The sequence below is a fragment of the Syzygium oleosum genome, unplaced genomic scaffold (genome assembly GCF_021117445.2).
Source record: "Syzygium oleosum isolate NSW1041296 unplaced genomic scaffold, Sole_v2.1 Sole_v2.13, whole genome shotgun sequence".
In the NCBI taxonomy this organism is placed as follows: Eukaryota; Viridiplantae; Streptophyta; class Magnoliopsida; order Myrtales; family Myrtaceae; genus Syzygium; species Syzygium oleosum.
Window position 1 is genome coordinate 4,278,370 of NW_026607497.1, and position 26,623 is coordinate 4,304,992.

The 26,623-nt window shown below is 42.0% G+C and overlaps 3 protein-coding genes and 1 pseudogene across 4 annotated transcripts; 1 reads left to right on the forward strand and 3 right to left on the reverse strand.

The window, feature by feature from the left end:
* Positions 1 to 4,893: 4,893 nt before the first annotated feature.
* On the reverse strand, positions 4,894 to 5,957 carry LOC115675185 (heterodimeric geranylgeranyl pyrophosphate synthase small subunit, chloroplastic-like). Its single transcript, XM_056316845.1, has one exon. The coding sequence runs from the start codon at positions 5,905 to 5,907 to the stop codon at positions 4,975 to 4,977; it is 933 nt and encodes a 310-aa protein (XP_056172820.1). The 5' UTR covers positions 5,908 to 5,957; the 3' UTR covers positions 4,894 to 4,974.
* Positions 5,958 to 12,476: 6,519 nt separating this feature from the next.
* Positions 12,477 to 13,729, forward strand: LOC115674988 (CASP-like protein 2D1). The gene is made up of 3 exons (XM_030597541.2): positions 12,477 to 12,910; positions 12,997 to 13,108; positions 13,384 to 13,729. Exons 1-3 carry the CDS (start codon positions 12,726 to 12,728, stop codon positions 13,645 to 13,647), a joined length of 561 nt encoding a protein of 186 aa, XP_030453401.1. The 5' UTR covers positions 12,477 to 12,725; the 3' UTR covers positions 13,648 to 13,729.
* A 388-nt stretch (positions 13,730 to 14,117) lies between these two features.
* Positions 14,118 to 20,048, reverse strand: LOC115674987 (uncharacterized). Of its 2 annotated transcripts, XM_030597539.2 has the most exons (10): positions 19,323 to 20,048; positions 18,687 to 18,741; positions 18,476 to 18,551; positions 18,315 to 18,360; positions 18,105 to 18,203; positions 17,142 to 17,210; positions 16,677 to 17,055; positions 16,238 to 16,383; positions 14,687 to 16,159; positions 14,118 to 14,583 (listed from the first exon to the last, which is right to left on the reverse strand). In XM_030597539.2, exons 1-9 carry the CDS (start codon positions 19,731 to 19,733, stop codon positions 14,735 to 14,737), a joined length of 2,706 nt encoding a protein of 901 aa, XP_030453399.1. In that variant the 5' UTR covers positions 19,734 to 20,048; the 3' UTR covers positions 14,118 to 14,583; positions 14,687 to 14,734. The 2 variants fall into 2 exon arrangements, with proteins under 2 accessions (XP_030453399.1, XP_030453398.1); XM_030597538.2 differs by having other exon boundaries at positions 14,118 to 16,159.
* A 3,561-nt stretch (positions 20,049 to 23,609) lies between these two features.
* Positions 23,610 to 26,159, reverse strand: LOC115675146 (lactoylglutathione lyase GLX1-like; annotated as a pseudogene).
* Between the last annotated feature and the right edge of the window lie 464 nt (positions 26,160 to 26,623).

The window sequence follows — 26,623 nt, forward strand, 5'->3', positions numbered from 1 at the left end:
GGCTGGCCCCATGTCGTCGGCTGGACTGCCAAACCACGTGAGGGCTTCCAGGAATCTGCCTGGGGACTTTAGTGTGATCTGCATATATTGTTTTATTCCTTTCATTAAGAGAATGGGTCGTGAGTTTCTTATCAGTTAGGCAAAAAGAAACGATAATTGTATGTCCACTTGATTATTGGCTTTTTATCAGTTAGGCAAAAAGAAACGATAATTGTACGTCCACTTGATTATTGGCTTTTGCTTTTTACATCGCAATATTTCGAGTTTGGCTTTTATTTAGTTTTCTGAACTCGGCATATTGCAACCTTTAATGTCGATGAGCTCCACATGAAACTTTCATGATTTACAAATTGTGGCTCATAAGACGTAGAAGTGAGCATGAATCCCAGGTAGAATTAAAAACCGAATTGAATTGACCCTAAAAATTAGTTCGGTTCCTAATTCCTTGCCGATTACGTCCGGTTTTTGGTTCCCGGGTAGGAATCGAACCGAAGAACCGGACCGAGAACCGAAGAATTAGACCGGGAACTGGAGAATCCGAGAACCAGCAGGCCTAAATTCTCTCTTTTTACTCTTGCTGCCTCCTCTCTCTATATCTAACTTTGCTCTCTACAAGTTTGGGCTCACTGGGATTAAGAGGGGCATTGATACTTCACAACCAAAAACACCCACATCTTAGAGAAAAAGGAAAATCTCTCTCAATCCGTGAATCCTAGAAGTTTCTCAACCATTGATCGATTCTGAAATTCATCGTCTCTCGGTTCACTTTGATTAAGAACAAAGGTTTGAAGATCTGCTTGTTAATCTATTACTTGCTTTGAATATAAACACCTTCATGAAATTGCTCACCACAAGTTCGACGAAATGCACAAACCAAGTCTACGTGTATCTTGCGTGCTCTCCAGAGGTGTTCCATGGGTGTGGGAGCGTGCCGCTGCGTGTGGGCTGCGTGGGGAGAGTGTTGAGAGCGACATAAACAATGTTGACTTCATTAAACCTCCATGCAAGTGGAAATATGTATGCTGAGTTGATTGGTTGGAGTGACATTGGAGCCACCTTTGCTTTTTGTTGGCAGTGGAAGTGGAGGCATATGATGAGATGAGTTTGATCGCGGAATTGGAATCCTCAGGCCAGGGAGGTGAAGAAGAGCCATCCGCAAGTGCGACAAAGAAGGCAAACAATATTGTCGTGACTCCAGCGAGTCTAGCAATTCACTTAATGTCTTTTGTTTGCAATTTAGAATTTGAATGCGAGCAAGGAAAGATGTGACTTTTGTTTAATTGGGTTTTTGTCAGTACCTTCAGGAAATGCTCACCACATGTTCGATGAAATGCACAAATCAAGTCCATTCGGGTTTGTCTTTGTTTGATTCTTGAGTAGACCCGAGAACCGCATATTCGATTTCAAAATATACATGGTAGGTTTCAATTTCAAAAATTGGGAATTGGTCATGATAAGATAAGTTCCTGAAATCTGAAACTGATTCTGAAACCGCTCACTCCTAAGCATACGTGCATTACTTAAATGCTCAATTTTTGTTTCATGGGTACCCAAGTGTCACATGAGCTTGTCCAACTAACTGCCAAGCAAGTCAAATTCACGAACCATCAATGCTTTTCTCCTCCTCATATGCTTGAGTTTAGCACCAGAACAAAAACTAGACATAAAATGACAACAAAATCGTCACATGCTTTGCTCCACAATCAATAAAATACATATCATCCACGAAAGTGGTGGCGTTCGTGCTCAAAATTATAGACAAAGTGAGAGACGGTTATTTTAAGCGATGCATTGATATTACTCAATGCCGATTACACCACACTGGGTCACTAACGACAATGCGATGTTTGGGGGTCATTTTTTCTTTTCAACTTCTCCACACACTCTTTCTGCCTTAAACAATGAATTCACATGCTTCATCGCTTATATTTAATCACGGTTTGGACGGCCATGGTTTAAAGTGTGGTTGGACAACAAATTTGATGACAGCCGATGTGTGAAAAGGAAATATTTCCAAGGAGAAAGAGAAAGAGAAATCGAAAAGCGTCTTTCTATCAAAGAGCAAAGTCGCATCGAAGTTGCACTTTTCACTTTGTTACACTGTCGAAATTACAACTGTTCCTTTACTTTGACCCAGAAAAGCATCGAGATTACACTCTAAAACGTGCAATTTAAATAGTGCAAAAGTGTTTTGATGCTCCTCACATCAATCAACATCGAATGAAGCACCAAAAGTTGACGAACGCATACGACAAAGCGAGATAGCTTTAAGCCTAACCACCGGTTTGATGGTGAGTCCCTAATATGAAGGTGGTTTTCTAAATATTTCTGATATTATTCTTTTTTAACTTCACCACGCGCCAATATTATTATCGTCTGTAGTAGTATAGTTGAGTCAAGTAATTACACTGAAGAATAATATGACCAATATATGGCCAAAATAGATATAAAAAATGCAATCTATCTTTTTTTTTTGTGTGTAGATAGGAGAAAGTATGTTATGCATTGCATTGGTAATATGACTGACATGGTATGCATTCCAACCAATTTTGCCTATGAATATTGAAATCTCTTACATTTGATTGACTTGCTCTAACACTCGCTATACAAATACTGTTCTAAACTTATTATATTTGTATCAATTCAATTCTAATCCAAGGCCGGTGGAGGGAAATCATCGAAATATTTATAACTAAATTGATCAAATTAAAAGGTTTATAACTCAATTGGCACAAGTGCAATAAGCTTATAATTTTTTTGGTAATTCCTTGCCAAAATGCCTTCTCAACATAATCGCCAATACTCCAAAGAAAATTCTTGAGTTGAGTTCATGACATGTATTGTAATTTTTCAACCCAACTCGCGCACATGTTATGTATCTAGCACGGCTGTTGTAATCCACAGGCTGTAAATCATGTCATCTAAGAGGCCGATCCAATCTGGGGGCGAAACAAACTTAATTAAAGTTAAGAGACAAGCAGTCGAAGGTTGACTGGTATAGACCGAGCCGCCCACTAAATTGCAATGTTCTCCGACATGATTTCTTTACCTTTTTTTAATGTGGAACAAGATGACAAGAAGAGAGACAGATCAGAAGGCCCCCACGATCGATCGATGTTGAAAGCCAAACATGTCAATTCCTTGGGCAGCTGGGACGATGAGTTTACGCGGGCTTTTATCGAGATAAAAAAGGCAAAAAGTTTCATTCCACTGATGATGGCCAAAGTGGTCAGTGATTAATCATTATTCTAATTCTGATATTTCAGAGCATAGAATATTTTGATGATGGAACACACAGAGTTGTATTTCTCACCGTTTTTTTCTAATTAAAAAAACGTACAGAGCATTTCTTTCGCCTGATTACATCGTAGTTTTGTTTTAACTGGGAGAAATATTTCTTATTTTGTTTTATTTTCTGGGTCCACGTTATAATATGGTACATCATGGAGGATGGGCCCAAAAAATTGTAGTGGCGAATCTTTGGGCCTTTCTTCAGTCCTTCCGCAAAGTGTATGGGCTTCTTGTCCGATAACTGCTTTGATCGGATTATTAGTCGGGCCCACAAAAGAAGCAGGTGCTCACATGATTCATGCTGAAAGGCAGATGAATATTTATATACTTGTATAGTGCCACGCACGAGGCAAATTTTTCTCGTAAAAAATGGCCTGTAATGTATTAGGCGGGGTAAGGCGGGAATTAGCCCCGTCCTACGAATTGGAAAAAATATCCAAAAAGTTATAAACCTATTGCACTTTAACCAATTCAGTCGTAAATCTTTTAATTTTACCAATTAAGTCTTAAATCTCTTGACAATTTGCCAATTGAGTCCATCTAGTCACTTTTGGCCGAAAATTGCTAATGGGGATGCCAGTCATTCCACGTGGCACTACCAACGCTGATGGAGACAATTTTTGTAATTTTTTTGAACTTTTTATTTTCTTTTCCTTCTTTCTTTGCCTTTTTTTTTTTGTGCTGGCTAAGTCACTGGTGACTCGGCTGCAATGGCTTAGGCGAGGCCTTCGTGGCCCCACCGGCCGCAGGCGAGGCGGCCCTTGCCTAGATCTAGCGAGGGCCTTTGCGCCCCCGCCTAGTAGTGTGGCCACAATGGCCTTGTGCGAGGCTTTCACGACCTCGCCGACCACGGGTGAGGGCATGAAGGCCCTCGCAAGATCTAGGCAACGGCCACCTCGCGCGCAGCCAGCACCCTCGCCGACACAGAAAAAAAGGCAAAGTAAAAAAGGAAAATAAAAAGAAAGAAAATAAATTCAAAAAAATTTAAAAAATTATCTATGTTAGCGCCGACAGTGTCACGTAAAACGACAGGTAGAATGATAAGTGTCCACATCATCGATTTTAGCCAAAATTCCGTAGATGAACTCAATTGGCAAATTGTCAAAGATTTATGATTGAGTTGACCAAAGTGCAATAGATTTAGAAACTTTTGAACAATTTCCCCTTGCGAATTCCATCGTGTACACTTTAAGAAAAAAAAATATTTTTTCAATTTTTTATTTTTTGGAATTTTTTGCTATTGAAAGATGAAATGATAATAGTAAAACCCTAAAAACAATCTCTTCTCCTTATAAACCTTTCATTTATAGAAGATGCAAGCTTTGGAAAATCCTCAAGGTAAACAATGTGGGGCAATTATTTTTCATCTGATTCAATCTTCGCATTCTCTCACGTTAATATAATTTGTGAAGGTTGGAGCTTGTTTTGACTCCATAAAGCCAATTGATGATGAGGCCATTCTTTTTTTAATCAACCCACACAAGGCTATTCTTTTTTATTACAAAAAATAATTTAATTAAGTAAAAAAATGTCATATGACGATCCATCGAGTAGCCTCGGTACTTTTTGAGGGAAAAAAAATGGCACCTTTTTTTTACCCAAAAAGAAAAAACCGTTACATTCTATTCCGACCAAATAAAGTAAAACGTTACATTACATTTTTTCATAAACCTTAGGAAAGATTTAGCACATGTTGGCATCAAGAATGCTAGCGACTGCCTCTACCTTCCCTTCATCGAAACCGTGCAACGCCTTGAGCGCCAATTTCTTCATATCTTCCACCGTCTTCATCGCTCCGTCCTCCCTCCTTCCGCCGCCGTGCACCACCATCCCCCTTATCATCCCTACATAGAATCCGTACCTCCTCAGCCCCTCGATCTCCTCCTCCGTGCCGCCCCCCAGTATCGCCCCGCACGCCGCCGCGCACGCGTGCAGCTCCCCTTCCTTCTTCGCCCACACGTGGTCGGCCCACTCGGGGTCCCGGCGATCCCGGCGCCGCGACAGCAGGTACTCGACCTCGTGGTATTGCCCGTACACCGTCCCTTGCGACCCCGCCGCGCGCGTGATCTCCACGATGGCCCGGAGGACCCGCTCCGAGTTGCCCCGGGCCGGGTCGTCGGACCCCGCGAGCAGCTCGAAGCCGAAGGGGACCATGCCGTCCCCCGTCATGAGCTCGACGTGGGGGCCGAAGGCGTGGGCCACGGGGGGCCTGATCTCGGGCCGGTCCGTCAGGGGGAGGTTCTCGTGGGCGACGGCGGCCGCGCGGATGATGTGGAGCGCGGCGGCCGCGGGCATCGCCTGGTCCCGCCCGCCGCCGACGAGCTCGCAGGCCGCGACGCAGAGGGCCGGGGCCGTGCTCTGCGGGGCCGCGAAGGTCAGGTGGTGCATCGGCTCGGACACCACGGGCGGGGGCTTCACGGGGATGGCCTTCTTGAGGTGGGCCTCGATCTCGGCGTGGATGGCCTCCCACCGACCCGACGGTCGGGTACAGGGCTTGGCCACGGCCGTCGCGACGGGCATTCGGACCGAAGATGGGCGGCGGGGGTTCGACTTGGGGTTGACATTGAAGAGGGTCGTCGCCGCCCGGCCGTTGGAGCCGAGCAAAGCTTGCTCCATGAAGAAAGAGCAGAGAGAGAGAGACAGAGAGAGAAAGACGATGAAGTACCAGTAGTGGTTGGCTTATGAGAGCGAGTTCAGCAACGTATGAGCACGCTCTTATATATACTGTATATGCACTTGCTGCACGTACTATTTGTATGAAACTTGGTTAACGTGAAACGAGGTCGGGCGATGAAAGGTCATTCGATCGCTTTCCAATACTATTATCTCTTGTTGCGAAACACGTTAGGTCAATAATTCGGTTCGGGGGATGGTCCCGCTGCAGCCCACGATGTGCCAAAACGGTGGGGGCCCAGAGCGCTGTCGTGCAAGTAAATATACTGTCGCGCAGTTTCCCACATTTTTCACATTTATTGGTGGGTCGGTGAAGTTGCTGTCAAACCTGTCGATGAGGTAGAGTGTACGGATGATCGATGAGGCCGATCCAGACAATCACATGGGTTCGGAAACCGGAAGTCATTCGTTCGAACCCCGTCCGCTGCGTGAAAACCCGTTCTAGAGGATCTAACCCGTTAGTTAGATTTGCAGAGCCTCTCATGAATTTTCAAATAGCCGAATCTCTACGCCCGTGTCTTTAGAATTTGAAAGAGAAGTGAATTGTACTTTTAGGCTCCGTTTGTTTCGCGCAAAACATTTTTCGGGAAAACATTTTTCTCATTTTTTGACGCTTGGTTCGCTTACGAAAATGACTCAACGGAAAATGTTTTCCTGATCAACGGAAAATCCATGCTTAAATCCAAGAAAATGATTTCCTCTTTGGAAAAGTCGGAAAGTATTTTCCAAAATATGATTAGATATCAGAGTTTGGATCCGAAACTCTATACTTGGACATGAGAACCTCAACGTTGGTTCCCGAATCCCCCATGTTCAGAACTAGGTCTCCGGCGCCTGGGCCCGGGTCCATCGAGGCTGGGCTTAGGCCCTAGTGCCCACGTCCGGGCCTATCTAGGCCGAGCTCGAAGCCCTGGTGCTCGTGTCCGATGACCTAGCACCTGAGCCTGAGTGCATAAAGGCCGTGCTCACGTCTCCGATGCTCGAGCTTTGGTCCTTGGCACTCAAGCCTGGGTCGACGAAAGCCGTGCTCGGGTCCTTGGCGCTTAAGCTCGGATCTTTAGTTAATGAAACGTTTGTTCTAATAAAATTATTTTCTTAAAAAATCAAATTTTAATTTTTTCTTTTCTTTCCTTTTCTTCTTGCTTCTTGCTCGACAAGCTCTCCCTAGGCCCTCGGGCGAGGCTCCACCTCACCCGATCCTGGGAGGTCAAGCTCGCCCAAGGTCGGCGATCGGCGATCGACCGAGGAAGAAAGAAAAAGAAGAAAAAAAGAAAGAAAAGGGAAAAATAGAAAAAAATCGAATATTTTGGTAATTTTCCCAAGGAAAATCAAATAAGATACCAAATGGCGGAAAATAATTTATAGTTCATTTTCACGTTTCATCCAAATACCGGAAAATATTATTATTTTCCTGAAAAACGACTTTCTAGAAAATATTTATTAAAACCGTCACATTTTTCGCTAGACAAACGGGCTTTATATTAGATAATATCTTTAATACATCAATCAAACCGATGTATGAACAATCGACATCTCGCTTGTGTTGTTGTGGACGGGGACGGGTAAGGGTTTAGCTTTAGAGGCGTCGGGTATCGTCGCGTGGCAACAGCACTCCTCACGTGGCCGAGGACGCCCGTCGTCGTGGAGTCAGGGGCAAACTCCGCAGCATCACTTTCGCATGGTTCACGCTGGATAGACACTGCTGCATGATGTATGGAGTAACGTGTTTAGTGATTTTCAGTTAATCATCGCTAATGTCGAGCGGTTTTTTTAAAACCCAGACCCGGTTCGACCGTCCTGTTCGCACCGGTTCGACCGATTGAACCGCTGGATTAGTTTTCCCAATTAATAGTTCAAGCTACTAAACAAACGGAAAACGTTTTAACTCAATTGGCTTGGAGCTTATTGCTGCATGCATGAGCCCAATGGTCAATGAAGGGGCTAAGCTATCTTAAGGGCGCGTCTGTTTCGCAGAAAATAAATAATTTGAAAAATATTTTCCTAAAAATGATTGCTTATATCAATGATTGAAAAAAGTTTTCATCGTCTATGATAATGTTTAGACATGAATTGTTTTCGATAATGAATACATTTTTCGTTGGCTAATTATTTTAAGTGATATACACGATTATTTTTTTGGAAAATATTTTTCAGATCATTAATTTTTCGCGAAGCAGACGGTTTCTAAATCTAAAACTCATTCAATCAACCGATTAAAAAAGTCTATCCGAGATCAATGGGATTTGAGATCTCTTCCTTTGGAAACCTGCTTTGCCAAGTCAGAAATCAAGGTAAAGCTTAAATTTGCTTATGGTCAGCTATTGTTTAGAAAGGGAGTTAGGTCATGCTATAAATCCGGCTCGGCATTAATTAGAGGCAGTGGATCTGAGCGAGTCCTTAAAAGACTCCATCTCGGTCCACGTGTGGACCTTGAGATCATCGAAATGTAAAAATTTCTAGAGGATATTCCCCCTCCCCTAGGGAAGAAAAAGATATGTGGAGAATTAGGGATGCGAGGCATGCGGGTATTGGTATGTAAAAATAAAAAACGTATTCGTAGGATCCGCTCCACAGGATAGGGACGGGCCGCCGAGGCTTTCGTAGGAGCGATGAAGCTTACAATTGCTTATGGTCAGCTATTATATATAAAGGACATTAGGTTATGCTATAAGTCCGTCTCGGCATTAACTAGCTAGAGGGAGAGGATGTTAGGTGCACCCGCCGCGAGCCCGATCTATGTAGGCCATCAAAAGACCATAAATTGCCTACTCCCACCTACTCCCTTCTTGTGTTTCTTTTATCTTCTTTTCCCTTTTTTTTAACTAGAGCTCGTTCACTTTTTATCTCCTATTTTATGAACTCAAATTTCTTAAGACCGAAAAAAAAGTACATTAAATTTCAGAAAACCATCTTAAATAAAATATCATTTCACGTCTCCATATTTGAATTTTCTCGTTTGGGAGAGGGTTTCGAGTACATTTTAGTACTGAAAAAGTCAAAATGGGAGTGCCGCGAAATTCACAAGAAGTCAAAAAGATGAAAAAGTAGGGGTCACCTCAAACGGTACCAAGATGATTTATGACTTTAGTGGTAGCATTCGTTTATCTAGAATATTTTGTCGAATTGTCAACTTTTTCTGTGCTAATTACCTAAAAAATTCTTTAAAGACACAAATGAATGATATCCTTCAAGATTACTCAACTCTTTCCATTCCTAATATTAAGGAAAAAAGCTGCAAAAAAACTCGAAATATGAAGTTTTTTATGACATCAAAAACCCTAAATTATACCCATTGTGACACATTTACCTTCACTTTTTTTGTGACATAAAAAACCCCAAACTTGCACCTACGTGATACATTTATCCTTCATCAATATTCCGTTATATGATTTTCCAGCCAAAATAACGTCATTTTTATGTCAACACTATTTGCTTTTTAGATTTTTAACGGTTCTCACCGATAGAACTTTGATAGAAGGTGAATGTGTCATGCATGTTAGGATTTTTGGTGTCAGAAAAAAATGGTAAATGTATCGCCGTATGTACAGTTTAGGGTTTTTGGTGACCTTTGCTCTAATATTAAAGTAGTTTCTCCAACAAAAACCGGTAAGTCACGTGTGAGAAGTTCGATCAAATCTTCGGTTTCTTCGCTTTTAATTTCTAAGTAATTTCTGGCCCGCCCCGAGAAGTGTCCCGTGTCCAAACCAAGGCTCCATGAACTTATTTCTGCATCTGTCCAATATGGACTGTGCCTGCATCGTGCCCCACCTCGTGGCGAAATGGTCCAACATAGTTAGGAGGCAAAAGCCCCTGACGACGTCAGTCTTTCGTCTTGAAAGTTCTGATGATTTTGACAATATGAAAATGGACAATACTTGGAGATGTCGGCTACATTGATGTGAACAGGGATGATTGGTTTCAAAATGGATAGGTTTTAGATCTGGAATCTAAAATCAATCATGTTATAATCGGTTCTCAATTTTTGAAATCTGAAACTTACCTTATTTGTCTTGGAACCTGTTTTGGAACCTACTCTGTTTTTTCAATATGGTTTCAGGGTCTACCCGAGAACCTATTTTTCTTTTGTTCATTTTAATGGTTTCATTTTTTCCAGCAAAATAATATGAGTAGCAAAGAAACGATTTATAATATAATATGAATAATAAAAATCACTATTCGCAAAAAGCAACAATCCCTAAGATGAGCGATAAAAATTACTATCCACCAAAAGCAACAATTCAAAATATAGTAATAGTATGATCTACGGTTTTTTTTTTAACACAAACTAAAAACCGATTCCAAGACCGATCCGGGTGGGTCTTCACTTGGAACCGAGAACCAAACCAGTTCCAATCGGTTCCCAAAAAATAGAACATGTACCCGGACTAGTTCAAACAGGAATCGGTTGCCGGACTTATTTTTCGGGTGGTCCGGTTCGGTTCCTGGGTAAATGCGGTCCACTTGCACACCTCTAGATGTGAATCGAGCCCTTGTTAGTGCTCTAGTTTTCGGAAATTTGTTGACGACGAAGGCCGTGACAGAAACAGCTGCATCAGCTCACACCTAAGGCAACAGACCGCCCAATCCAAGAGTAAATTTAAGTTGGTTTGCTCTTGAGAATCCTCTTAAAAAGGGATGCATCTCATATTGGATTGAGAGTCGAGAGTGGTGGCGCCTTACAAGCAGCAGCTTAACCCTCCCCTTCCACAAAAATTATGGAAAAGTTATCTAAAAAGTCTTAAACCTATTAAATTTTTACCAATTCTATCTTAAAACTTTTAATTGTGTAAATTGAATTCTAAACCTTTTCACGTTTTGCCAATTGAGTTCATCCAGCCAATTTTGGCCGGAAATCGCTAATGTGGACGCCGGCTATCTTGCCGTCATACATTGCATGACTGGCATTGACGTGGCCACGTAGGACGGCTGACGTCCACATCAGTGGTTTTCAACCAAAATTAGCTGGATGGACTCAATTGATAAAACGCGAAAAAGGTTATGATTTTTTGGATAATTTTTCCAAACAAATCATCTTCACGAAACACAATGTGAGGTCCAATGGTCAACTCGTGTTGCACCTCGTGCAATAGGGACAAGTTGGCTCGAGTTATAGTTTATGGATTAATATCACGAAAAATCCCAAACTGGTACACCTGTGACAATTTTACCCAAAACTAATTTTTTGACCACAAAAAACTCCAAACTGGTACACCTATGATAAATTTACCCTCCATTAGTTCCCGTTAAATTTTACTATTAAATTGCTTTGTTAAATGACACGCGGCAATTGACAGATATATCAGTTGTAGGTTTTACCCTCCATTTGTCACAGGCGTACAAGTTTGTGATTTTTTTTGCATTAATCCAATTTAACTGAAACTAACGGAGGGTAAATTTGTTACAAATGTACCAGTTTGGGGCTTTTTGTGGTCAAAAAATTAGTTTGGGGTAAAATTGTCACAGATGTATCAGTTTGGGATTTTTTATGGTAAAAAAATTAATTTAAGATAAAATTGTCACAGATGTATCAGTTTGGAATTTTTCATGATATTAATCCATAGTTTAATGACGTTCTGGATGGCATGGGAATCACTTTGTCGTCACCCTGAGGTGAGCAATGGACCGCAACAACTCCCGCTTTAGTGGGGTTTGCTTCTACGGTCCATCTTTTCAGCCGTAAAAATTCTTGAATATGTTGTGATTTACCGAGGATTGTTGTAAAGTTGATTGCGCTTAGAGATAGTAATTTCGCTTTATGGATCACAACTTGCGTTTGTAGCGAGTAATTTACCTTTTAATATCCGTAACAGAAAAGTGTTAACACCTAGTAATTCACTAATGGTATTATAAAACCTCAAGTTGTCGTGAGTAATAATAGCTAGACTTAGTAAGTGTCCTCATCAGTCATAATTTTCCTATAACTCATCGTAAAGAAAAAGTAAGTAATCATTGTAATTTACCTTAAAATCTCGTAAAATTGAATTTTCCAGCATCCATAATTTTCCTTAAAAAATCGTAATCAACCTGAATATATCTTAAATTTCTTTTTCTTATTCTTAGTAACTTAGCTCAATGATCATAACATTCTTTCACAAGTAAACTTAAAGGCTCTGTTCGAGAGTATTTTTCCTCTTATGTCAGAATTTTCCATAGTCAATTGTAACATTGGCAATTTTATAGTCAGTGATTTTCCTTAATTGTTTGTAAGTTATCGTCCTTTTAAAATCATCCGACGGTTGAAATTTTTTCTATTGGACCATAGAATATATTCCCTATTTATTGATGCTGCACTTCATGTTGCAGTCCAAGAAACCTCCTCCTGACAAGTTCACCTCTAGAATGAGATGTGGAGTCCCCTCTTTTCATGAGTTTCATTGAGTACATGAACGCACTTCAAAGAAGCCACACCTAATCCAATGATGTAGATTTGCTTGAGCAATCAAAACATTTGGAGACCGAAATCAAAAGCCATTCGGGACCAGCTTCGCCAAGTGGAATGCACTATCATTCCAATCCTACTAATGCACCAAACTAAAAAACAACACATACTCTCTTCTACACCAAAAAGTGAAGTCCACTAGTTCTCACTCCTCTCCACTTCGAAGCACGCTTCTTATATTACTACGGTCTCTTTTCGATCATTGCCTTCTCACATGAGGAGAAATCGAGTATATAGTTCCACCACCCACACATATTAGTTTACAAAATCTCCTTTATCTTTCCCATGTTCAAGTCTTCTGTTCGTGGCTCAAATTTCAGAAATGAGTCTTGAAGATAATGGACCCTTCTCCACAGATAAGCAAACCCCATTTCTCAAGTTCTTTGATTGTATCCTGAGGATTTCTGCAGTCCCATTGAGTGTTGCCACCATCTGGTTGACCAACACCGACCAGCAAGACAACAGCAGCTATGGGAAGATAGAGTCCCAAAATTTCCTGGGGCTCAAGTAAGATATTTTGTCTGGGTAACATTTTTCATGATTTCAATGTATTAATATACTCTCTAAGTAAATTAAACTGTTTTATGACACAGGTACATGGTTTGGATCAGTGGGATATGTGCTGCTTATGCTTTTGCTTCCGCCGCCTGTAACTTGCTCAAGTTCTTGGTGGCTAAAGCATGGCTTTTCTTTATCCCTGACCAGGTTTAATTGCTGACCCTTATTTATCCCCGATTTATCCTCTCGAAACGAAATTCGTCTTCCCGAATGCTTTGCATAAAGGTAAGGTTTATCTAGTGAAGATATGAGAAAGCTAGACCGGAAGAGCTTTTTAGATAAATGCTAATTAACCAAACTTCATCTTTGCTGGAGGACTGCCTTATGATTTTTGTTGGAGTTTCATTATTGTTCCACTTAACCATGAATACCTGACTCAGTTCCTTTTCTTTTTCCACGTATGAATCATGTATTTCACGCAGATCATGGCCTATTTGATGGTCACATCTGGGGCAGCAGTGCTAGAGATACTGTATCTGGCTTACAAAGGGGATCGAGGGGTCACCTGGAGTGAAGCCTGCATTTCTTATGGGAGGTTTTGCAGTAAAGTGAAGCTGGCTCTGATCCTGCATTTCCTAGCACTTTGCTGCTTCCTTGTTCTGGCAGTAATATCGGGCTATAGGGCTTTTAGCATCTTTGAGCCTCCGCCTGTTTCGCCTAAAGAAGTGGAAGAAGAGAGAGCTTAATGCCTGCTTTTACCTTGGGCCCTTGGATGATGTACTGCATGAGAAGCTACTTTATAATAACAACTCAGCCTTTTATATCCTATGGCTATGCGTCCACAGATTACACAGTTAATTGCAAATTGAAGAAACTGTGTTGTCCAGACTGAAAACAAAAACCAATAATACCAAGGACCTCAGGGAGTATCAAGAAACCTGAATCACTAGCAAAAGACCGAAGTATCCCGAGAGACTCTAAATTCACTCTAAATTTACCATCTCTCACGAGGTCCAAAAGGTGTACCGATTTTTAGTTTTTAATCCGATAGTTGTTGATCAAATTGTGCAACGGTGAGGTAAGGCCAGTAGAATATCATGATATACATACTCCTTGCAATCTGTAGCCACTACCTGCTACACTCTCGGCAAAAAATTTCGGAAAATGCACATAGCAACGAAAAGAAACATCTGCAGTTTCTTTCGAAACACCGCACTTAGGAAGAAAAAATGCAGTTAAATCTGCGAATTTTAATCAGTACATGGTACAGGACATCAAAAGAGTCCCTATCCAAGCAGGTGATTATGATCTGCCTCTCATTTACAAGTCATCCACTTCTTTCTCTATATGGTCTCTAAATTCCAATTCAAAATAGCAATGCAGAATAAATAATGTACTGACTGAACTCTATTTCCTCCGGTTGAGATGCCATCACAACTCGGTAATCTTTGTCAGGTAAGAGCTTGAACCTCTCAGAGAGACCAATTATCTTCCAACGAGTCTACATCTGCCTTGGCAATTTTATCTGACCTACGGAAACCGCACGTTTAATTATAATCAACTGGCATCAGAACAATTGGAATCAAGCAGGGGTACTGCAAAATCAACCTAACTTCACCTTCCTTCCGAATAATCAATTGAAAAGTCAAGACGGCGCTTTACAGTCATCAAGGACTGACCACCTGAATGGTATAAATGAGGTCAGGAAATTGACATACTGCCAAGCTCGCCCACAAAGAGAAGCTATCTTTTGGATCTGAAAATTTGTTAGGAAGTAAAGACTACCTAGTGAAGTTCCCTTGTTGTCAATTTCCTCAACAATGAATACATACTTCAGAGTTGCAAGGCTAGATCTGGCTGTTGTGAGTCAATCACAACACTAGAAGATTGCTTCGCTGGGGATGTTGGTGACTGGAAACCGATATTCAAATCTGGGGGAAGAGTTTCCTGTTTCTGCCACGGCTGTGTATGTGGTGTGATACCACGCCAATGCAGCTGCCCCGGAAATCTAGACAAGTCGGCAGTCATTATTTGGGGGGGAATCATTGGTCGCAAATGGGATTGTCTCTCACTGGATAAGGTGAAAGGGGACGATACAAATGACCGAGGAGGATTGTTATTTTTATCTGCTTGAGACTGTATCCCAAAAGAAACAGGCAGTTTGCTATGAGCACGTGCCGTTTGTGGATGAAGTTCTTGGGTGGACTGATTTGAAAGTTCTGCTGTTACTCGACTCTTCTTTGTGTGAGAACTTTCCACAGTTTGTTTAAGGCCTCCAGTCCCCACGGACATCCATGCAGCTGCAGCGACATTGCCTGAACTGCTCATTCTCAATGAAGGAAGAGGTGCCCTGATTGAAGGACCGTCGACACTGGAAGCACTCAGAGAAATCCGTTTTTCTTGAGCCTTTTCACTCAAAATTCGCATCAACTGAACAGGATCGCTAAGCCCCTGATCCTTTCTTGGAGAAAAAGGTGTTGCCATGGGCATTTTGTTTGTGAAACCATTGGATATAGAGGTCACCTTGCTACTATCTAAAGTGTTGTTTGGAAGTTTCCCATTTGGCAATCTTCCGTCCGCAAACCCATCAGCATCCAACTGTCTAAAATGCATTAACTGCGGGTGCTTTACACTCCTTGATACCATCTCTCTAGACCTTGATGCTGCAGGTTCTGACAAATCAGGTTGGACATTATTTAAGTTACTTGATAAAATATCCCTCAATCTTGATGCAGCCATTTCTGAATTATCAGAAACCTTCATTTCTGCTACATAAGTAGCATTATTGATTTGACGCGGTGAAGGCAAAGAGTTCAATTCAAACTGTTTAACGACCTTAGTTTCAGGGTCATTGGGATTCCTGCAAACTGGACCTGGTGTCTGATGATTGGTCGTGACAGCTGAACTGGATTGAGCAGAACTCAATACGGTTGAAAGATTACCCTGACAAACCAAAGGCTGTCTCACTTCCGAAGCTGAAGTACTGACAGCATTCTCCTTTACAGACACTGGTGCTTTGGAGGGCAAGTTGTGCTTCTTAACAACACTATGCAGCAAATCCTTATTGAAACAGTTTCCAGGCAATACCACTGGGGTTGGAAGTGGCTCATATTCCCCAACCCATCCACGACCAAACTTACATCCAGCAGGTACTGATTGCTCAATCCTCTGGGAGGCAACTTTCCAAGCAATTGGCCCAAGTGTTGCTGCAAAACGAGCCAGACTTCTAGCATAGGAATAGTCTGCATGGAGTCCAACCTGATTCAGGGGAAAAAATGACTGGATAAGCATGAAGTCTGAACAGCTTAGAATATATTAGAATTTATTGGTACATACAGCTACTAGTTGCCTGATTTCACCCTCGAAAGTTGTGAATACTGACTCTGATCTCGCCTCTGGTTGATTTGATATGCCATAAGTTGCTCGACGATTCTCATCAAGTGCTAACGGTTTCCGCCCTAGCTTTGATGATGAACTTTTACCTGAAATTAACAAAGAGTGCTGAAAATTCAAGGCCAAGAACTCCACTATCAGGAAATGTATGGGTAGGACAGCACACCAGGAGATGGCACAACTTAAATAAATTTTATGGCAAGTATCTTCCCACCAATGTATGAGACTAGAAAAGAACTATCATGTCAATTGATTCTGACAAAATTAATCGACTGTGAAACATATCTCTCTTGTGCATAATGTAAAATGGGCATTCTGGGTATTCAGTCCCTGCCTTAACGTGTCTACGAAGTGTGGAGTCAAATTACTCAACTCAACATACCTATGAATGCCTCTTCTGCTTTCTCTAGAATATTTTCAGCCAGAAGGGTACTACCATCTGCAGGTCCATCATTGGGTCTCTCGGAAACACCTACTTTCTTTGCAGCAGAACCACTCTCGACATCTCCAGGAGTAGCAAGAGTGGCACCCACAGATAAATCAGAACCAACGGGCTCCTGCAAGGACCGGGACACCGCTTTCTTGATTTGCTTCTTCACCAAATAATTGGATTTTGGTTTCTGCTCGGACTTGAGATCTTTCTCATGGCTTTCAAATTGAATCCTTGCTTCCCTTTCTGACTTGAGCTCTTTCTCAGAGCGCTGAAACTTGATTTTCAACTTACTGAATTTCTTTCTCCCAAGTTCTTCAATGGCACGTGCCTTTTCAATTTAAAACAGTGACAAGTTTAAGGGCTCTGAAAGCAGAGGACGAGAAACCTTTGTAGAAGAAAGCAAATAGCTTAAACCTGTTTATGGTATATAGTGTCCGGTGCATTGTATCGCATTGCATTTGAGCAGATGAGGACAATGTCGCTCTGCATTAAAGAACATGAATTTTTCAGAATAAACAAGGTGGAAGTAGTCTTGTTCATTTTCAAAACTTCTTAGACAATTAAATCTGGTTCAATTATGCTTCCAGTCTCTACCGAAAGGTAAAGTAGAGACTAATTAATGGGGTGATAAATATGTAATAACCATGACAACATGTCGAGAACCAGCATGACAGCCTGACTAAAAAATTCACCAAAAACTTGTAGACGTTTCCAAAAGGACAGCTACAACATAGCAACTGCAAGAACCCCTCTATAACCAACTTCACACTGGCAATCGCTATTGCAATCTCCAACAAGTCCCAATTATCCACATATATCTTCAACACCTATATTCCCCCTGCGCTTTGCTAAAGAACATTTTAACCAATCATGGGAGATTTGTCATAAAAAAAAGGAAAAATTTTGCCAAACATGGTGAAAAATGAAAATCTGTCCCCATCAACCCAAAAGCACACACTTTTTCCATGCCATATAATGGTGATGGGTTTAGACACCTAAAAAATCCCCGTCATCATCCATGAGAACCTAACAATATCATCATATACAGACACTCAGAATATGACCATTGTTCACGAGAAAGGCTGAAAATTTTTCAGCAATTACTCTTCCACTCGGCTACAATATTCATCTGTTTAATCACCAATGCGCAACTCTTCTACAACCATCATAAGCACAAAAAGTTGCAATCAAAGAGAAACGGATGGCTCTAAAAGTTAAACATTATTGAACTAAGCTAAGTTAAGATGGTGTGATGAAGATTTTTTCCCAGACAAAGAAATACGTTGCAGACTTTGGGACCTGAAGAAGATCATTCGAACATTAAGGAGCTCATTCACCAACCAAAAAACCAAGCAAAACCACATAATCAATACTCACCTCCAACTGGTCCAACATTGCGTATGATCCATTGGCCAGCTTCTTCCTTACTGTGGAAAAGTCCATTGGGTGCTCAATCACATCATGATAATCTGGAAGCTAGGAAAACCAGAAATTGCAAACAAAAGTTCTCACCACCATCGTCATATAATATATCTTTGAACAACCATGTGCTCGAAAAGGAAATCTAACACAGAGAATCGCACATACCTCCTCAGGATCAACCGGCTCCGCGTACACGCCATATGTGTCCTTCCTGTCATGATTTGACCAAATAGACAATTGCAACATCAGGAGGCAGCTCACTCCCTTCTAACAGGCAATGGAAAAAACCAACCCAATTGAGAAAAGGAAAGTCAGAAGCTCCATACTTCTGAAGTTTGTCAAGTATCAGCTGAAGTGTCTTCTTATCAGGCAACGGAATGCTGGATGCGCCCGACGGTGTTCCTAAGACAAACCCAAAAGCCAAAAAAACGACAAATCATCAGACTCATCCCCAATCAACCAAAAACACGCACAGAATTACTATTGAAGTTCGCTCCGCTTGGAAATTAAGGAAGACCGCGGGGGGGCGGGACTAACCTGGAGGAGACGACTCATGCTGTACTCTGGAACTCTCCTCACGTCCCTTCCTTTCCTGTCAAGTCCACATGATAAACACCACAACCTTAGATAAGACCCACGAAGCTCGAGGACCCCCCACGAAAAACGAAAATGACGCTGCACATATATAAATGCGAGATTTCCTTTATGGGTGCTTTGATGGGGACAGGGACAGGGACCGGGACAGAGAAAGAGACAGCCCAAAGGCATACGTAGTTAGAGAGAGAAAGTGCGACAACAGAGAGAGAGAGAGAGAGAGAGAGAGAGAGAGAGAGAGAGAGAGAGGGAGAATCAAATTCCTGATCCACAGAGAGGTAGAGAGAGAATGGTGGGACTCGTGAGCGTGATCAGATTCTTTTCGTGCGTTAGTTTTTGACAGTTGACCTTGCCGTTACTCTCTCTCTCTCTCTATCGAAGAGAGATTTTAGAGAGAGAGAGTGCGTGCTCAGACTCTCAGAGTGAGCACTGAGCATCATAGAAGTTTGGACCAATAAGACAAGAAGAAATCTGAGCGTTAATCATCAGAGCCCAGCTCAAAGACCTAAAGCAACCACACTCTCCCTTTGTCGAATCCCTCTCGTTCAATTCCCCGATCGATCCGATCCCAGTTCATACCTCCTCGCGATCCTCGTCCTCGTCCCCACCGCCGCCGCCGCCGCCGCCGCCAATCCTCCTCTTCTTCACCGCCTTCCCCTCGCTCCCGTCCTCCTCCTCGGATCCCGACGCGCGGCCCCCGCGCGCCCTCTGGTCCAGCTTCACCACGAGCTTCATCTTCTTCTCCCTCCTCATTACCTCCGCCTCCACCTCCTCCTCCCCGTCGTCGTCCGAGACGAGGTCGCCGTGGATGAAGCCGTCGTAGCCGACGAAGCCGTACCTCGAGCTCCGCCGGCGGACGCTCCGCCGGACGCTGGGCTCCGGCTCCGGCTCCGGCTCCGGCTCCCGCTCCGGCGCCGGCGCTTGGGGCGGCTTCCTCGCCAGATCCGACTTCGGGGGCCGCCCCTTCTTCCGCTTCACGATCTGCACCATGCCCGCCGTGGCTGGCTAAAACCCCCCGAGCCCGACTTTCCCTCTCTAAAAAACCTCCGATCCCTCTCTCTCTCTCTCTCTAGCTTCTCTCTCTAGAAACAGAGCCTTCCCTTTCTCTCTCTCTCTCTCTCTCTGTGTTTTTTTCCTTTTTTCTTTTTTTCGGTTGGGACTGCGTAATTTGGAGGGTCGAGCTTTTGGACTTTTTCGAGGTGGTGGTAGCGACCGAGCCTGGAAGCTTGGGACGCCGAGGCTGAGGTTCGGAGGGCCGGGTGGTTGGGAGAATGATTGGTGCGCTTTTGTTGCGGCGTGTGAGAGGGGAAAACGGCGTTTTATAGTGGGACGAAGGGGGGAGGGGAGGGCAGGGGGCGCGTAGGCTGCCCCTGCTGCCCGGAGATGGGCCCCGTGTCGCTCTGCCCGCTGCCCGTTTGGTTTCTGTCCTCTCTTGGCATTTTGGTCTTTCTATATTCCGCGGAGATGTCTGGCTAAGGAAAGCGCTGGCGCGTGTGTTCCACCCTCGCTGTCCCTCGAATTCGGGAGGAGTCACCGATTAATTATATCGTTAGTGATTAATGATTGGTGATCTTTGGCCTATGATTGCGTCATTAGCTAAATGGTTAATTTAATCGCTCAATTTTGGCTTAATATACAATGTGGTCCCTGAATTTTAGATCAATGTGCAATGTCGTCCTTAAAATTTTAATTTGTTTAATGCGATCCATAAAATTTTAGAATATGTTTAATTTAGTCCCCCGCACAGGACTATATGTTTTTTTGTCGCCAAAGTGCATTACTTCATTAATAACCGGAACTTAAACCATAAGAGGGTTCAAAATTGAAACATAATAAAGAACATAGAGAACTGGGGGGTGGCTTAGTGAGCCAATTCGGGCTAAGAGAATCATTCCAATGGGCTTGGACTATATGAAGCTCAATGTTGCGGATTGGCGGAATGATTCTCTTAGCCCGTATTGGCTCACTAAGCCCCCCTAAGGACAACATTGAACATCTTCATATAGTCCATGGACTAGATTGAATATTTACCAAAAGATCATGGACCATATTAAATAAATTAAAAGTTCATAAACAACATTGCATATTGGATCAAAATTCAAAGACTATTATGTAATTATTCCTTAATGTAATTTCTGGCACACTGCAAAAAACACTCCTCTTTCCTTTGCCGGAAAAAAAGATAAATTTGGTTAGTGTAATACCAACTATACGAATTACGAAATGTTCCACAATATGTCGTCCCAAACTACACAATATCATTCTCAGACAAAAGTAAAATAGCTCGTATTCTCTAATGTACATGACGATATGGCACCTTGCTCGGTGAAGAAAGCCGGGGCCGAAACACTTATTAAGTATACTTAATCTGATCATACTATCCAGAAGAATCAAATATTTGGCATAAGTGAAATCGAATGTCACATAGACATTAACAAGTACTGGCTCACTGTGAGATCAGGAGAAAAAAGAACAGCAAAAAACTCACGCGTGATCTAAGCATTGAATCATATACAAATTTGCAAATTAACTGGCATTAGCTATGTTAGGTGAACTCCCAACTCATGCTTACTACTTTATGCATTGGTCATTGATTGCTAATTGCTATAGATCCCACCTGAGATTCCTTCATTGTACTCGCGGAGTCTAAATAATTAATCTAGTAGTGAGATACAGAAATTTAGAGAGAAAGAGGGGATCGAAATTTAGAAATTTTATAAAAATTTAATACATGGGTAACACATAAAATTGAATTTTCATTAGGTCCACCGGTATAAGATATAACTTACATGCTCATAATCGGATTATTAACCTGTTCAAACACGCATTTCACTTTTGTAATGTAATGTAATGAAGCGATCTTTGCGTTGATTCTTGAAATCGGGCCGGGCGGTCGACCGATCTGTCCCCCGGCTTCCTGAGCCACCGACTCCATGGCCACTGCACTTTTGTATGCATCGTCGAGTCCCTATAGCGATCTTGAAATGCGAAAGCTCGAACCGATTACTGGAAGCAAATTGGCTACTCCTACTATGCCTGACCTGTACACATCCATCTGCTCAGTGAGACTCTGATTATGCATAGGCTCCACAACAGTAATCTGAGTATCGTCTGAACCATAGCCCACCGACGCTCCTGCATACTGCAAGGAAATGTGAATGTTAGTAATCAATTTTCAGTCAATCCATGTTTTTCGACCCTCGATATAAGAAGCAGGTTCATCCCTAAGGCCTGCATACCAAAGTACAGATCAGATTAACAATTGCCATTACAGGAAGAGAAAATAAAGTGTTGTCCAACCGGTAATCCGAAGTACTTAGGTACCCCATCTTGAATTGCTCGATAACTGAGATGTTGGTAATGAATTTTGGCTGTCTCATAGAAAGCCGATTGCGTGGTCCAGATCAGCTACGTGAAGCATTACTTGGCAAAGCGGTTCTGGTGTCGGCTCACTCTATGGGAGCTCGAAGCTGTAACTGTCGAAATCCTCCACCAAGGCAAAAACTGCCGATCCTGTACTGAAAGTCCCTGGCTCGCACGTGAAGATCCTGCTGTATTCCCCCACTTTCTTCACCATGACATATATCTAATGGTCAACGAAACAAAGCTTCTGTTACGAGTTTCCTCATTCAACCTGTTCGATAATAACAGCTGCATACTCACATCTTGATTAGCAATTCAGAATTGTTCGCCCCAACTTTAAGTTTTTCCACTCCGATCACTGCTCATTCCGGGCGGAACAACTGTTATAGAGAAAATTTTGGTAATTTTAATCAGACAATATTACAATCCTTGAAACGAATCTGACTGAATCTCTGTAATCCTAGGGAGAAATACTGAAGTCTAAAGGAAGGCTTCAAATAAGCATGCTCTGGATCAACTCCAGCACAAAGTGAGACTCTTGAGGTCCATAACCCAGAACCACCTTGGACTATTTCCTTTCCTGGTCATCTCTTCAAATCAACCAACTTCACCCCAGAACAATTGGCGCAAACCCTGCGAATCACATAGCTAACACCGGAAAGTGTTCGGAAGGATGTAATATGGTCTTCATTAACATCAGCTTACTCGAGGGTATGAATCAGGTCTCCGACTCTGATCACCATGCTGAGGAAGCGACAGTGGTCATTATCACCCAGTTCAGTACAGTTTCTCGTGTATCACTCTCAGCTGCCACGGCGCTCATAACCATCCGCTGGACATTTGCGTGACAACATGAGCGAATATGATCCACGGATCAAATTGGATGCTTGACGAGATTCTATGAGGATCTCACACCATTAAACCCAAATGAAAAGTTCTGAATCACATTTTATAGCTGTGTAGGAGGATAAGAGAGTTTAATTTACCAGAAAGAACCATAGAAGAAAGCAGCATACCAACCGCTCATTATGCTTAAGCATTTTCATCTCAAGCTTAAAGTATAGCAGAAGACTTTGGTAAAAGAGAGTTTAAGATTATGGGAATGTAATCTATCTAAACCAAGAGTACATTGGTCTTGGTTTAGGATAAGCAAATAAGTCACGGAGCTTAACAAGAAGTCCTCGATCTCTTGTCAAAAAGGTGATCGGCAATTTGGACATTTTTCTTGTCTTCAGCATACAAAGCTTTCTATGATTCTTGTTCAATCGAGCTTATGGTAATATATTAATGGGCATCAACCAAAAGATTGTATGGAGAAACAGTTTACATACAACGTAGTTGTGGTATCCAAAGACAGGCCATGGATCAGGATGCAGAATTTCATCCGAGCAAAAAAATTTTCTCGAAGCGGAAGCATTTCATGTTCCACTGTCAAGCGAATCTTAAAGGCGGGTATCAAATTGCGATACCCCAGGTTCCCACAGTGAGGACTCAGAAAAAGAATGTGAAGCGCATATCCTTCCATAAAATGAATATGATCTTATTACAAACTGTCTCGCTGTAAAACGAGCAATTCAATTATTTGCCTTGACAATGGACAATTTATTGGAACTGTAAAAAAGTGCAATCAGAATCAATCTTTGTCAATGAAGCCGTCGATCTCACTGGCCATAATTCTTTATCTCTTTCAGGTAATCCTCATTGTCCACCAAAACCTGTAAACGATAATCACACCATGCAACTATATCAGCTGTATAACAAATGGTTATATATACTAGCTAAGGCATATATGAACAGAGAAGAAAAGAAAAAAACATAGAAATTTCCATCAATTCTTCGTCAATTGTTCTTTATTCATGTAACATGACTAGAAGCCTAGACATAATCAAGAGATCTCACCGAGGACGATTGCTAAACAATAAGCTTATAGAGCACAGCATAGTTTTTCTTCTCATTAAGAGCTTTACTAATGTTTCGCAGTCAACATCGGGCAGAACCTTAAGGTGAAGAAAAAGATTGGAGGGTGAGGACTCACGGTTTTCCTGCCATCGGGGTCAAGGAATGAAGTCATTGTGGTGTTGGTTTTAGGATTCGGGCCTGGCGGGCGAACAATCTTCCCTCCAAGCAGCAGCTGCGCTTTTGTATACATCGTTGGTGCCTATTGCAGCCTTTAAATTGAGACAGTTGGACTGATTAGCGCATGAACTTAAGGTAGCCTGAACAAACAAACTAGGTGTGGGCGAAATTCATCTCACTTACCTGAACATATGCATCGCCTGCGGTGTACTCGGTCACATTGTAGTTGTACTTGAGCTCAATGACAGTTGTCTGAGTTTGATCTGACCCATAACCCACCATAGCTATTGCAAACTGCAAATAAAACATACAGTTAGACGGAGCATTATGTCCATATTTCTGTTAGTTTTGATTATTCTGAGTTATCAATTACCTGATCTTGAGGGCTGTCGTACTTCAGGAGTATGTTCATGCCCAATGCCTGCACGCATAGTTGCAGCGCAATTAGGCAAAGGAAATGCATAAACATATGATTTATTCTGGAAAAAGAGATCACATTTAAAGTTATTTTTGCTGTTCCAGATGGAGTAAAAGAAGCAAGTAGTTCTCAGGAATGTGAAATAGAGCAGAATATCTGATTCTTTATTGCCTCAAGAGGATAAAGGATGAGATTGGATTCGGCAGATGACAGTCACGGATATCATTTCGCAGCAAAATCAACTTTTCGAGTTTGGTCGAACACTTCCTCCGATAGTTTTGACAATAAATAAGATTCAATCATATATGTCAATGATCGATTATGACACTTCCTGATACCTTTGAACTAGAATGTCCCGTCTCTGGTAGTGTCAAAAGGTTAAAAGTTCAATTTTTCCTTCTCGTAGAAGCTGGCGGTGCGATCCAGATCTGTCACTTGAAGCATGATTTGGCAGAGGGGTTCAGGAGTCGGCCCTCGCTGGAGGAGCTCGAAGCTATAGCCCTTCGGATCCTCCACAAAAGCATAGACTTGCAATCCCCCTTCATTTGTCCCCGGTTCTTTTGTCAAAACCCCGCCTAATTGTCGGACTTTCTCCACAATTGGATATATCTGAACACAATAACTTCGAATTGTCAGAATCTCGAGCGAGTTATTTCTAACAGAAAGTTCACCGTGACCGCCACAGAAAAACTCATCTTCAGCCGCAATTCCAAAGTGCCCCCATGCTGTCCCAACCTCATATTTCTCAACTCCATAGACTGTCGATTAAGAAGTTGAATATGTTAAATATGATCAAACATATTGCAGAGTCTCTAATTAGACAAATCAATGCCAAAATTTTCCTTTGAAAAATTGACTAAGAAAGTAGGAATTAGACGAGGAAAATGTTCAGTGAGCATACTATATATCAGCTCCAGCGCGAAGTGAGACTCCTGAGGTCCAAAACCAACTATGGCCTTGCTGTAGTTCTTCTCAGGGAAGTCTTTTTGGCTCAACAACTGCATCCCAAAACACTCCTTATAAAACCTGAAAAAAAGAATCGACTCAGATTATCAAAGCTGGAAATGAGCAGTTGATGTCCCTATCAGCTGTGAAGATAGCAGGCGGCATCAGCATTTACTTACTCGACGGTGCGATTCAGATCACCGACTCTAATAACGGCATTGAGGAAGCGGTGGGTATCGTTTTTCACCCATTCCAGGACATTGTCTCTAGTGACATTCTCCGTTGCCGCCATGCTCGAACCCACCTGATCGACAAGACAGGTATTAAGACTCAGATCAGCATCTACACTTAAAGATTGAGAATTCGAGCTTGGACCCCATTGACATGTTGAGCATAAACACGGGCATATCATATTCATCGAACTAATCACTCCAGGAGTAAGATTAGAGCATACAACAAGACATAACTTCACAAGATTTCAATATATTAATTGCAGCGCCACCACCCACAACACCACTGTGTCGAAGAAGTTTTTCTCGACAAGTTAGGAATTTGCAAACATTCAACGACATCCGTCAATTTATTAAATTTCGATCTAACCATGGACAAGCAAAATGGAAGATGAAGTGGAGAAGGTGTTATAATTATATTATCTATAATGTGATCCCAATTTAGTTTATTATTGCCCACATTAATTAATTTCATCGACATTTATTGAGTGTATTAAAGTACGTGATAACCGTGATCGCCCAATATTAAGATAACTATTTTGATGGAAGAAGTTATCTATAAGGTTATGTTTGGGGATATAAATAGGTCATCTAAGCCAAATCCTCTCTTAAGCTGATCATTTGAAGATCTATATCTCATTCAGAAAACACACCATCGATGTTGAGAGGGCAATTGGCTAAAAGTACCTATTGACGATCATCAAAGCTCCGCGTATTTGATTTTCGATTTCATCAATAGCTAGAGGTTAGTACAGATTCTTCACGTTTTCGCAAACGATCCTGATTATGCATGGTTATTGTTCATCCATGAATAATTGGAATCTTCAGTCTTCCCTTAAAGTTAAATT

What these genes read in the sequence shown, in the direction of transcription:
- LOC115675185 (XM_056316845.1), bottom strand. Translation starts at nt 5,907, where the DNA reads ATGGAGCAAGCTTTGCTCGGCTCCAACGGCCGGGCGGCGACGACCCTC.
- LOC115674988 (XM_030597541.2), top strand. Translation starts at nt 12,726, where the DNA reads ATGAGTCTTGAAGATAATGGACCCTTCTCCACAGATAAGCAAACCCCA. An exon ending in CAAAATTTCCTGGGGCTCAA is followed by an intron (nt 12,911 to 12,996) that starts GTAAGATATTTT and finishes TTTATGACACAG; the next exon opens with GTACATGGTTTGGATCAGTG. An exon ending in TTTTCTTTATCCCTGACCAG is followed by an intron (nt 13,109 to 13,383) that starts GTTTAATTGCTG and finishes TATTTCACGCAG; the next exon opens with ATCATGGCCTATTTGATGGT.
- LOC115674987 (XM_030597539.2), bottom strand. Translation starts at nt 19,733, where the DNA reads ATGGTGCAGATCGTGAAGCGGAAGAAGGGGCGGCCCCCGAAGTCGGAT. An exon ending in CAATGTTGGACCAGTTGGAG is followed by an intron (nt 17,211 to 18,104) that starts GTGAGTATTGAT and finishes TCTTTAATGCAG; the next exon opens with AGCGACATTGTCCTCATCTG. An exon ending in ACACTATATACCATAAACAG is followed by an intron (nt 17,056 to 17,141) that starts GTTTAAGCTATT and finishes TAAATTGAAAAG; the next exon opens with GCACGTGCCATTGAAGAACT.